Below are 13,480 nucleotides of genomic sequence, written 5' to 3' on the forward strand. Positions count from 1 at the left end.
TGGGATAAAGTTCCATGCCATTAGTGACAAATATTTCCACAATGAGCCTCATAAAAGGTTGTGGTTTGAAGGCATGGAAATCGGTTGCATCATGATGTATTTTGTATCTCTTTATGAGACTTGTTGATGCAAAGTATTGGACCCATGAAGGTTAATCAAGGATTGCTAAGGTACGCATTGTTTAAGTCTTATGCTTGAAAATCTTTTCAATTTGAACTATGATGTCGGTTTAGAGGATGAAATTTGACTACTAAAGTTTCTTTTGGACATCAAAATTGAAATGATATGAAATTGAATTTGTTATGGATATATAAATTCATGATAGATGCACATAATTGTTTCTGGCAGATTGCGTATCTTGATTTAAATCGGGTGAATGACACGTCTAATGATCACCAAATGACCTGAATTTTGGATATGTTCAACATATAAATGTCTACTATGTGTCTGAAAATTTTCGTAATTTTCTGCCATGTATGTTAATTATGGTGAATTTACTAGTAACCCATGCTCGTATAGACAGTTTTTACTGGCAGATTGTGATGTTTTTTGAGACGTGACTTTAGACTACTATTTTGACCCAAAATGGCTCTGTATTTCTATTTTATGAAGATTAGTATGTCTATTTTGATCAATATAAATTTGGTAGCAATCAAGCTTGTAAATTAATTATGATAAATTCTAAAGTAAGTGTAACTCGTTGCTGAAATTCTGTTTGACAACTTTATGTTGGTTGAGATGTCTATTTTATTATGTCTAAAATATAGAGCAATTTTCTTTAGGAACATCTATGAAAGAATATATTAACGAGTGTTTGCCCAAGTGGGAGAATTAGTGAACGAAAATTGGGCTTCACACTCATTAACTTATTTGCAAGTATAAACTCTGAAAACTTAGTGGGAGTTGTTCTAAAATTTTGAGCACTAAGTGGACTTGCATGAATCTATTAAAGCATTATTCTATCTTCCATGAATTTGTGTTACTTGAATGTCTATAATAATGTTTAAGTTGCACGAATGGATACTTGGTATATGCGTACATTTTCTATTATTTGCAATCATTTGGATTTCTTGGTTGATCATTTATTTTGGGGCTCATAAGGACTTAGCATAAATGTGGACTTATTAATACATATAAGATGGTTGTTGGATACATGTTTTGTGTAACAGCAGTGAATGCTTTCAAGCTTAGTTGTACCTTTCATTGAGGTAATATGCATTCATTGACTAAGTAAGGCTACTCCCAAAGGCATATTTTCAAAAGTATGATTTAAGTATTGATTTGCAAATTAAGTAACGATGTTGCAGATCAGTGGGAGTTTGAGTTTCGTGTTAGTAATGCCTTACAGTTGCAGATGACCTATAAGGTATGTACAGAATCCATGTATTCATTTTAATCTCCAGTTGGATTCATTAAGTCACATTTTTCGTGTGCTAGTCAATCATCTGATAAAATATCAGTTATCAAGTTGTTATCAAATTGCATATTAAATGGCATGGCATGGTTTGTGCACTGGCTCAGTTGTGAGGATTTCCATCTTGCCCGCAGGTGTTGGAAATCACTATGAAAGTAACTGGTATGGTGCATAGATTAGTGTCAAAAACATATTAATTCATCTTGCTCACAAGTGTTGAATTAATTTGTTTTATGAAGTTTTTTTTGGGATATTTTACTTGGACATGTGCCTATTTGGTATTTTCAGTTGTGTCCGTTGGCTACAAACATTGTTTGTATTATTATTGATCTAATGAAAGTGATGCATGATTGTTTTGGAGATGTATTCACACCTACATGTTATGGTGGTTTCATTAGATGAAGGATATCTGCATTGGCAGATTTAAGGCTTCGAAGAAGCATAAAGTGTAACTTGTGAGTTACAATAAGGTGGACCTGAGATGATATAAAGTAAGACATTTTGGTTAATTTAAAGTTTAATTTTAAAGTTTCATCTATTGATCATAATTTGTGTTTCATGTAAATGAGGATCTTAGCATGTGTGATTATGAAGGTTCTGGGTTGTGTCAACTCTACAACCTTGTTAGTTCCATGTTAAGAAATGCATTTGACAGAAGCTGCATTAAGGACGAGATGTAATCACTGTTACATGGCCACTAAAGTGACATTAGTCTCCAATCTCAAGTATAAACATGAATATTACATTTTGTAGACCAAGTGGGAGAATGTTGGATTTATCCAATATAAATCAACCTTTAAGTGGTCTACTATATGTAATAGGAATGTAATATTGGAGAATAATGTTAATTGTGATTTGATCTCTTAAAGATATCAATCCTATATAAGGTGTCTTATATTGGAAATAGGATTGATGGAATCCTTAATAATATATGATTATGATATTTTACTTGAGAGCCAAGAAAGGAGAGTTTTAGTTTTCCCTTATGGACGGAATCTAAGACTTTTTGGCTAGTATATAAACACCGGTCCCTGCTAACCCTAGACACGACAACTAAGGCTTCCCATAGAGCATTGTCATAAAGCTAGGAGTTTACAGAAGAGTTGGTGTTTCTGTTTGTCATGGCAAACATAAAGATTGGAGTTTTATCGATGACGTCTTGCTTGCATGGCTACTGCATCTTCGGTAACTACCATTGGAATCAGGTCAGTCACTCTTCGTTTGTGTTTTAATTGTATAACCTTATAAGGCTAACAGTTCAACACCATTATACCCAACAGTAGTGCAAATCAAATCACGAGTACGAGAGGTCCTCCACAGTTACTGATCCATAGATGTCTCCATGCCGAAAAAGTCGAAGACTATATTTTTTATGTCTGTTGAGTCATGAAGGGTGAGTAAACGATCAATGAACGTCATCATGGAATTCCACTTTGGGAAGAGAAGTCCATAATTAAGTTCTCCCATCAACTTGACAGAATGGTATGTATCCTGATGGCTAATCAAAAACATTATTAAGATCACTGTTCTGTTGCACTTTTGATAACTTAGCAACTTTTTCAATGTAAAATTTCATACAAACTTAAGTGTTGATTTTCAAAGTATGTATTGTATTTTCATCATAAGATCATTACAATTGTACAACAATATATAAGGAGATTGACTCCTTGATTTATGCCACAAAAGGTGGCTTAGGGAAGACAACCGTGACAGCACAAAGATAAACTAGACCTAAGGAATTGACAACCGACAAAAGGTTATAGCACAAAGACAAAAGGTGATAGCACAAAGATAAAAGGTGACAGCATAAAGATAACCATTTCCAATACGCCCCCTCAAGCTGGATCCAGGAGGTTTATGGATCCAAGCTTGGACAGAAGTCGCTGAAACTGATGAGAAGCCAAAAGCTTTGTGAAGATGTCGGCCAGTTGGTCGAAGCTTCTTGTATAATGTGTCTAAATCACCTGCGACTGCACCTGTTCTCGAACGTAATGGCAATCAACTTCAATATGTTTTGTCTGCTCGTGAACACTGGGTTTGATGCTATATGCATGGCTACCTAATTGTCACAAAATAAGGACATAGGAAGAGTTGTAGGAACACCTAAATCGCACAGAAGACCCTTGACAGATCAACTCACACGCAGTTGAAGCCATGACACGATACTCAGCTTCGGCACTTAACCTGGCAATAACAGTTTGCTTCTTACTTTTCCATGTGACCAAGTTTCCACCAACAAAAGTACAGTAGCCAGTTGTGGACTTGCGATCGATGGCGTTCCCCGCCCAATCAGCATCACAATATCCCATGATTTGTGTGTTGTCATTCTCTGCATGAGGATTCCATGACCCACTGATCCTTTTAAGTAGCGTAAGATCCTTTTAACAAGGGTCAAATGCTCAAGAGTCAGGGAGTGCATGAATTGGCTCATAAGACTTACAGAATATGTGATGTCGGGTCTAATGATTGTTAGGTAGATTAACTTACCCACCAATTGATGATAATGGCTGATATCCGTGAGTGGCATGCCCTTCAAGCTAGGTTTATGCTTTCTGTCGATAGGAGTAATTGCCGGTTTAGCATCGCTCATGTTGGCTTCTTTGAGCAAATCCAAGACATACTTTCTTTGGTTAAGAAACAGACCCTTGTGCGAGGTTACCATTTCTATACCCAGGAAGTACTTCAATATCCCAAGGTCTTTAATTGCAAACCTTTGTCTGAGGGACTGTTTGAGGTTAAGGATCTCGTCAGCATTATCACTTGTAATTATCAGATCATCAACATAGATCAGCACAACCAATTTGCCCATAGCTCTTGTGTGAACAAATAGTGATGAATCGGCATTGTTGCTTATGAAACCAACACTAGTGAGAACTGAGCTTAGTTTGGCATACCAAGCTCGTGGAGACTGTTTCAGGCCATAAATGAATTTGTGCAATTTGCACACCAAATTCGGTTCATTACTTTGAGGATGCCTTGGTGGAAATTTCATATAGACCTCTTCTTTGAGATCTCCATGCAAGAATGCATTCTTCACGTCCATTTGGTACATGGACCACCCCTTGTTTACTGCCACGGACAATAACACTCTCACGATGTTCGTTTTGGCAACAGGTGCAAATGTTTCTTTGTAATCCACCTCGTATGTTTGAGTGAATCCTTGAGCTACCAATCTTGCATTATGTCTCTCAATTGATTCGTCTGACTTGAATTTAAGTTTATAAATCCATTTGCAACCCACAGTTTTCTTGCCTATGGGAAGTTTGGTGATACTTCAGGTGTTGTGTTGATCTAGGGCTTTAAGTTCTTCTTGCATTGCTTCCTTCCAAACCTCTTGGTTGTTGGCCTCATGGAAATTCTGAGGCTCCTTGTAACTTGATATGGTGCTTAGGAATGCAGCATGGGCTGGTGTCACTCTCTTGTATGACACACAATGGGAGATGAGATGTGTGGGTTTGTAGATGACAAAGTCTTGAAGTCTTGTGGGAGTTTTCCTAACACGCATTGGATTGCGTCGAGGAGCAGGAAAAGTTGTCTCACACTCGTTCGCATTTTGGACCGTATTATGAGGGTCATCTTGATTATCACCATCTTCATGCCGTGTACCATCAGAGTGAGACCCTTCATTGCTACTTTCATTGAGAGATGCATCAATGTTAACATGACTGGGATCTTGTTGTTGAGGAGCCTCAAGTTCGATTCTTGGTAGTGGGAACACATCCAAGCTGTCATCCCCTTGACTTGTGAGTTCATGTGACTTGCTGAAAAAATGATTAGTTTCATGGAATCGAACATCTTTGGCCACAATCAATCTCCTTAGTTGAGGATTATAACACTTATACCCCTTTTGTGTAGATGAATAACCAAGAAAAATACATTTAACAGCTCTAGGATCCAATTTATCTCGATGATGAGATTGAATATGCACAAAACAGATGCAGCAAAAAACTCGAAGGTGTGAGAAATCAATTTTACTTCCTTTCATGACCTCTAAGGGAGACTTGAAATCCAAGACTCAGCTGGGTAATCTATTGATGATATAAGCAACTGCCATAACCCCTTTGGACCAAAATCTCTTTGGTACATTCATTTGTAGCATTAGTGCTCTTGTTTTTTCAAGTAGATCACAGTTTTTGCGTTAGACTACACCATTTTATTGAGGTGTGCCAACACAACTTGTTTGATGTATGATGCCATGAGTGCTTAAATATTGTTTCATGATATAGGACATATATTCGGTGCCATTGTCAGACCTTAAGGTTTGAATTTGAGAGGAGAAATGGTTTTTAACAAGGTTATGAAAGTCCTTAAATACTTCCATAACTTCATTCTTAGACTTTAGAAGATACAACCATGTGATTCGAGAGAAATCATCAACAAAGATCACAAAATACTTATAAGCATCAAAAGATTCACTAGTTGGTCCCCATACATCTAAATGAACTAGTTCAAAACACTTACTAGCTCTGGACAAGGAAGAGTTAAAAGATAATCTAGTGGCCTTAGACAAGTGGCATGTTTCACATGAAATAACATCATTCCCTAAGTTTGGAAATAGAGTTGACAAAATGGGTGGAGAAGGGTGAGCTAAACGTTGATGCCACAATTGATTATCTTGAATGGGATTGAACTTGGCTTGGAACCCTCTGGGATTGCTTTTTGATATGTAATAGAGACCTTCTAAATAAAACCCTTCACCAAGCGTCTTCTGGGTGGCACAATCCTGAAAGATGACATTGTGAGGAGAAAATATAACTAAGCAATTCAAGGTATTAGTGATATTTCCCACAAATAGAAGTTGAAATGGGAAGGAAGGTACATACAAAGCCATTGATTCAATTTCATCTAACATTATTTTTATTTTTTTCCTTTCCTAAAACCTTTACACTCTCACCATTTGCAATTGAAACTTGGGAAGGATTAGTGAATTTTTCAAACTTTTGAGACTTAGACACATGGTTAGTCATATGATCTGTGGCACCCGAATCTACAACCCAAAAATCATGCAACATATTTATTTTAAGAGCAGTTTTAAAGGATTTCATGATACCTTGCATGTTTTCTTGGGGTACGGGTTTCGTGTCTGCCAAGAAACCCGCAAACTTGCCGAGCAATGCCGTCGAGTTCCCTTCTCCTATACTGTCTGCACGGTCAATTCCAGCCCCTCCTTTCTTGCCTTGAAGGTACGACATAAACTCATTCATGAGTTCAACTGGATTCGCTATGAAGTTCTTGAATGGATCAAACCCATTAGAGGTGGAGGCAAACGCATGATTTGCTCGGTGTGTAGTACGATTCACCCTTTGTAAACCCTTGTTGTCCTTCATGAAGTCAGGCTTTAATTCTGGGTGTAAAATCCAGCATGTCTTTAACATGACCTATATTGTTGCAGTGTTGACACTTCAAGTTCAGATGCTTTCCTTTGTACTTCCTCTCGTTGGTTATAGAGGCCCTAGCCTCAGGTACACTGGCCATTATACCCATGTTCCTGACTTTCCTCCTAACTTCTTCACGTTGGATTGTTGCACATACACTGGTGAAGGAAGGAAGTTTTGTGTTCATGAGTATATGACACCGTAGATCTTCATACGTTGAATCGAGACTGGACAAGAGTTGAAATATCTTGTCTTCTTCTGCTCTCTTTCGTAGCAGTGCTGCTTCAGTTGTATGAGGGAGATAAATTTCCAACTCATTCCACATGCTTTTCATGCTTCCTAGGAGTTGCACAAACGGCTTGTCGTTTTGTTGCAGATCGAAGATGTCCTTCTTTAATTGGAAAACCCTTGTAGCATTGTTCTGGCTGCCATACATTTCCTTAACCGCCTCCCATAGCTGGTATGAAGATTCAGAGTAACTGAATATTTCAGCTAATTTCCGATCCATGGAATTCATGAGCCATGACATAACTAACTGATCCTTGCTAAGCCAGGATTCATAGGTTGGTGAGGAAGCATCATGTACTTTGATGCTTCCATTTATGAACCCTAACTTGGACCTTCCACCTAGAGCCAGAGACACTACTCTCGACCAAGGCAAGTAATTAAACTCATTTAACACGACTGAGCTTAATATTTGATTTGGGTTGACATCCACCTCATGCACATTCATGGAGGAAATCACCTGTGAACTTTCAGCTTCTGATCCTAACGAATTGTCTTCAGCCATTTTGAAGATTGAACACGCTCAGATAGTAGTACAGCAGAGGCAGGTTAGATTTCCTGCTCTGATATCATGTTGATTTTCAAAGTATGTATTGTATTTTCATCATAAGATCATTACAATTGTACAGCAATATATAAGGAGATTGACTCCTTCATTTATGCCACAAAAGGTAACTTAGGGAAGATAACCGTGACAGCACAAAGATAAACTAGACCTAAGGAATTGACAACTGACAAAAGGTGATAGCACAAAGACAAAAGGTGATAGCACAAAGATAAAAGGTGACAGCATAAAGATAACCCCTTCTAATATTAAGTAAATAAAAAGAGATGAAATATTTAGACCTGACAAATATATACCAAAATACTCACATGTATGTGCGCGTGCGCACACACAGATAGTCACAGAATATTATTTTCTCAAGAAAAGTTTGTCTAAGGAAGCAAGCAAATTAAAGAAGAAGAGTACCTGACAAGGGCTTCTGAAATAGTAAAAGCTCCGATTGATTCCTGAGAAAAATCAGTAAAGGCAGCAACTCCTGGAGTTTGGACTCAGAATTTATGATAATCAATAATTTATAGAGAGAAGCTTCCCACACTCCAAAAGTTAATATGTATATACATGCGATTATGAAAAGAAACATAGTCAATAGGCTTGTGCTGGGAATCCTCATTGCTCATTCATCATCTCGTTTTGAATTCGGACCAAGAAATTGAATAAAGAAAAATACTTTCAAAATTGTTCAATTATTTTCCTTTCGCAACTCGGGTTTACTAGGATTAGATAATCTCTAATGATGCTCTTTATTTTATAGCCAAATTTTAGCTAAAATTATTCGGCTCAAGTACGAATAGAGTTTAGGGTTAAAACTCACTTAAATATTAGCCCACGTCATCACCTTATGCTACCCACCTAATAAATGTCCAACATTTGTTGGTAAACATAATTGCCCAAGTGGTTGACAGACCCCCATCTTCGTTGGTGCACGTTCTGAATAAGGATGGTCATCCTTGTCCGCCTTGAGTTGTTGTTGCGGTGGTTGGGGTGACACTCAACCTGGTTGTAGTGTCTGCTTGTATGTATCCCCTTCCATCGTCTTTTCTCTTTGTGCCTGTTTGGTGTTCGCCATTCGTTGGCTCTCCTGCTGTTTCGGCTTCGGCCTTGGTTCTATTTCAAAAAAAAAAAAACATAATTGCCCAAGTTTTAATACGTTAGTTATCTGAAAGATTTTATGAGATTTGGAGTCACTTAGTACTACGGTTTAATGATATTCTTTTTTTTTTGCACTTGTAAGTAAGAAATGTTAGGTTTGATTCTTGCTAAAGGAGAATTTGAACCATATTATTGTTAGCTCATTATGAGATTTAAATCCATCATCTTCCCCTTAGTGTCGATATATCGTTTATTCAAAAAGAAACAAAAGATTTGGAATAGGGCTTGTGTCCCTTGGCCTATGTTTCCTCCACCCCTGACTCCCCGAGTCGCACAAATGGGTGAACAATACAGTCATTCTTCATCACCAATTGGCCAAACACTAATGGCTTAAACCTTTTTTTTTTTCATCAACGGAAATGGGGAATGCGATGATCTGGTTAAAAGATTGAAATATTGGAGCAAACAAATAATTTTTTTTCTAGCTATTTACTCCGATGAGACGATAAGTTTTTAGATCGCACATATGTTAAGCTAGCAACAACACCTGTAAATTTCCAACAAATAATAATTTTTAGAGTGCTATCACTAAAATCTTATGTTTGCACAAGGACTCGAAATCTCTCGTGGTTATAAACATTCGAGAACCGAATCAACCCATTGACATGCGCATACTTTAACATTTTGATCGGACCAATAACTAATAGATAGCATCATCAAATAGTAAGAGTCAAGATATCATTTTGGCTAACACAAGTTCAAACAGTACATGATAACTTATAAGCAGATTGACATCCATGCATAGTCTTCCGAGAATCCGGACTCGTGGCTGTATCAACCATACAAAAGCTATATAACTCCTCCCTATGAGATTACCAGCCATGACCTCCCTTTGTTGCACCAAGTACAATAGCAATTGTTGCAAGAAGAGCCTGCAGATAAAGTGGTATAATAAAAAAGGAATAGAGGATAAAAAAAAAAGACGACTAGACTGGCAACGAGGTAAGTATTTGACAAACAAAAGAAATTTGGAGGTAGATAAAACATAAAAAGTGGAGTACATTGTTCCAAAAATCTAAATGAAAGGAAATAAGAGTTACTCACGCCAACTGTGCAAGCGTAATATCCTGGTTTCTCTCGGGGGTCCATCCTATTCCTAGCGCAAAGTAGGATAATTGCACCAACATACCAGGGGACGGTAGCAAGGAAGAAACCGATAATAAACCTGCAAAAGAAAGAGCAGAAAATTAACAAATCTTTATTGATGTTATAGATAACTTGATAGTTGCAAGAAAACCGCGAATACAATGAACATATCCTATTATTTTGCTTTTAAGGAAGCCTGGGAGCTAGTTTCAGTTTCTTTCTAAGCAGTGAACAGAAAACACGATCATAGTCAATACTATCAAAATGAGGGCAGAGTCCCTATTGAAACACTATCTTTTTTCAATTCATGCCGCAAATGCCATTTCTCGTGCTTATTGAATTTCTACAAATCTCAAATCTTTCCTTCAAATTCAGTCTATTCTATTTTTGACAATTTCCACAATAGAAAACAACTCTGCACAATAAATTCAAGAGTTTTTCTGTTGATGTTGTAGATTTCTTGTCAGTATTCATGTTTCTATAACTATTAGAATACTACGAAGCTCGATCAGTGATGCAATTTCTTGATTAAAGATCCAATACTTAAATATCATCCTACCATGCTAGACTACAACAAACAACAACCAAGCCTTATCTTACTAAGTGGAGTCAGCCGTGTGAATCCTAGAACGCCACTGCGTTCGGTTTTGTGTCAACTCTTCTGTTGGCTCCAAGTACTCTATGTCTTTTCTTAAAGTCTTCCGTTAGCTCCAAGTACTCCGTCTCTTTCAAAATCTCCCTAGGTCTTCCTCTATCCCCTTTAATCTGACCCTCCCTCTCATAGTCACATCTTCTAACCGGAGCATCTGTAGGTCTTTGATTCGCGTGTCCAAACCACCTTAACCGATTTCTCTTATCTTATCTTCAGACAGTCCTACTTACCTCGATATAAATCCTACCATGCTAGACTAGTTGAAATTATCAGTTGAGGGAAAATAATATTAAGCCCTTTACCTATACATCAGGATTGAAACCTTCAGTTTTCTTATAACTACAGAACATTGTCACAACCCTCATATCAATCAACTTCCACAAAGCCATTTAAATTTTAAAGCAGCAAACTTACAAGCACCAGCCAAGTCCACAACCACAGCAACGAAGGCGATGCTCTCTTACAGGTTGCCCTTCAGCAACCGCATAACCTAGAACAATAAACAGAGCAATCCAATTACACGGCTAAGAAACCGACATTTACGACAACAGAAAATGAAGATCCAGATAAAACACAAAGCACAAAATGGAATAAGCAACAAAAATACATATCAAGTCATTCAACGACAAAATTTCCACTAAAAAATAGAACAAAAAAAATAAAAAAACCCTAATGACATCATTACAAAACTGATCTAACCACTATCAGCATAACTGAGATTGTTTAAAACTTAAATCCATAGCTGTTCTGTTGATAAAAATCAAAAGGGTTGTTGCAGTGACTAAATAAGTCAAATAATTCCAACCCAGAAAAACAAATTGAATTCACAAACTTATCATTTTAAACTCTCGTATATACCAATCGAGAAAACAAAGTTATCATCAATCAAATTAAGAACAGAACAAGAGATAGAGGCTCTAAAGCATACCAGGAACGGTTTGATATCCATAAGCGTAGTTTTCAGGATGAGGAGGAGCCGAAGGGTTAGCGGCTCCCGGCGGCGGCGCCGGCTGAGGGAATCCTGTCGGCGGAGGCGGTGGTGGGTAGTTGGCTACTCCTTGGAAAGTTCCGTACTCGGGTGGCGGAGGGGGATAGTGATGCTGATGATCACTTGACACTCCTCTGTTCTTTTCGTCTTCGCCCATATTTTCAAGTAACAATTATTGGTTTTCGAGCTTTCTGTTTGTGTGATTTTGGTTTGGAGTTTGGAGTTTTGGTCGCTGGTAGTTGGAACTTGCGAGGTGGGAGGAGCTGTCGGAGCAAGTCGACAAGTTAATAATTTTCTTTCGTTTTCATATTGTGTGAATGCTAAGAAAAGGGAGCAAATGTAAATTTGAGCATCTGATGATGGAGAGTTCGTTTGGATATACTTTTAAAATGATTAAAAGCGTTTTTAGAAAAAATATTTTTGCATTTCAAAATCACTTAAAGTGTTTTATGTAAGAAGTATCAATTATGTGCTTCTTTCACGAAGCACTTTAAGTGTTTTTCCAATATTTATTTGTTTTTTTTACTAAGAATTAATTCTAAAAACAAGTTCACCAAAAACACTTTTAGTTATTTTAAAAACACATCTAAACGAGTTATATATTTGATTGTGAATCAGGGATTGTTTTAAGTACATGCGTTTTGTGGTGAAGTTCTGTAATTAAATTCAAATTCAAATGCAATTAGAATAACTGTTTTTTTCAATCGAATACTCAACGATAGAGTTACGTCTCCATAATGAGCTAGTCGCTACTAAAATCAAACTTACTACAAATATATATTGGTTTAATATTTTATTAGAGTTGAACAATGTAACTTGAACTTAAGAGCTTTTCCGACTGAATTGAGGCATTTACCACCAAATAATGGGTATAAACTTTATAGGGTCGAAACTTAGCTATATATTTTTGTCTCCCAAGTCTATAACCTAATAATGAGTCCCATTTGTTGGTGTTTACTTGTTCTTGTACTTGAAAAGAGACTAAAATTAGGAAGTGATAAACACACCATTTTTTTTTTCTTCTTTCTCTACACACTTATGTGTAACATTATGTTTTGTTTTTGTTCGATTTTATTTAGTCTTACAGTAAAAAAAAATTTAAAAAGTGTGTGAAAATCAATTTTTTAAAATTTCTCAACAAAAATGGGCAAAAAGATGATTAAATTAAGTGAATTCACTGGCCAATAAATTAAAAATTATTACTATTAACAAACCGTTATTGACACTCGAAAAATCCAATTATACACTCGTCATATGAGTACTTTTCATTTTAAAACTAAAAAACTTAAAGAGTATACAATTAAATTTTGTAATGTCAACCACCATTCTTTTTCTGTTTTTTTTCTAGGAAATAAACTTAATTATGAGGAGGCTTGAATGTTACTAGTTATGTGCCTTATCCTACTGTGGGCCGAGTTTCAATGAGATGGGTAGTTGGGCAGCCAAAATATCCAAAACAAAAAGAAACTAAAACTTTGTAGATCGAGGAGCAGATTGAAGAGGATGCCAAAGGGAATACTATTTTATAGCTTAAAAACGAGCGGATGTGATGAGCTTAGTCGGCTCATGCGCAAACTTTTAACGAAATATGGAATACTATTTTGTAAAACACTTTCAGCAGTTCAACTCTTTCGAGCTAAATTAACTACAAGGAAAGGATGCCAAATGGAAATAGATCCTCTTCAGATGTTTTCCACCAAAACCTACGGATCAAGTGATCCGATCTTTTGAAATTTAATCAAACAGTTAAAAACATAAATCTATTTTAAAAGTTATAATAATTTTAGTTGTTAGATCAAATTTCAAAAATCCGGATCACTTGATCTGTGGAATTTGATTGAAGAGATCCAAAACGGATCTCTTTCCATGCCAAAGAACCAGAATAATGGAAGAAGCTTTACATGACTTAGCTGAGATACCAATCAAAATTAAAACTTGTTTGTCTACGATATTACATACGTGACTA

The 13,480-nt window shown here is 36.6% G+C and overlaps 1 protein-coding gene and 1 long non-coding RNA gene across 2 annotated transcripts; both read right to left on the reverse strand.

Annotated features, from left to right (window-relative positions):
* Positions 1 to 5,773: 5,773 nt before the first annotated feature.
* LOC126616769 (uncharacterized) lies at positions 5,774 to 8,406 on the reverse strand. Its single transcript, XR_007621250.1, has 2 exons — positions 6,465 to 8,406; positions 5,774 to 6,137 (listed from the first exon to the last, which is right to left on the reverse strand). It is a non-coding gene; the product is annotated as an uncharacterized LOC126616769 (long non-coding RNA).
* Positions 8,407 to 9,282: 876 nt separating this feature from the next.
* Positions 9,283 to 11,844, reverse strand: LOC126616765 (60S ribosomal protein L18a-like protein). Its single transcript, XM_050284878.1, has 4 exons — positions 11,455 to 11,844; positions 10,941 to 11,016; positions 9,833 to 9,953; positions 9,283 to 9,660 (listed from the first exon to the last, which is right to left on the reverse strand). The coding sequence occupies exons 1-4, from the start codon at positions 11,669 to 11,671 to the stop codon at positions 9,601 to 9,603; spliced, it is 474 nt and encodes a 157-aa protein (XP_050140835.1). The 5' UTR covers positions 11,672 to 11,844; the 3' UTR covers positions 9,283 to 9,600.
* Positions 11,845 to 13,480: the final 1,636 nt, after the last annotated feature.

This window comes from Malus sylvestris, chromosome 3, assembly GCF_916048215.2.
Source record: "Malus sylvestris chromosome 3, drMalSylv7.2, whole genome shotgun sequence".
NCBI classification, from domain to species: domain Eukaryota; kingdom Viridiplantae; phylum Streptophyta; class Magnoliopsida; order Rosales; family Rosaceae; genus Malus; species Malus sylvestris.

Excerpts from the sequence above, each read along its gene's own strand:
- LOC126616765 (XM_050284878.1), bottom strand. The coding sequence starts at position 11,671 with ATGGGCGAAGACGAAAAGAACAGAGGAGTGTCAAGTGATCATCAGCAT. Across the intron at positions 9,954-10,940 it reads TGTGGACTTGGCTGGTGCTT|GTTTATTATCGGTTTCTTCC; the intron begins GTAAGTTTGCTG and ends TTTCTTTTGCAG. Across the intron at positions 9,661-9,832 it reads ATTACGCTTGCACAGTTGGC|GCTCTTCTTGCAACAATTGC; the intron begins GTGAGTAACTCT and ends CTTTATCTGCAG.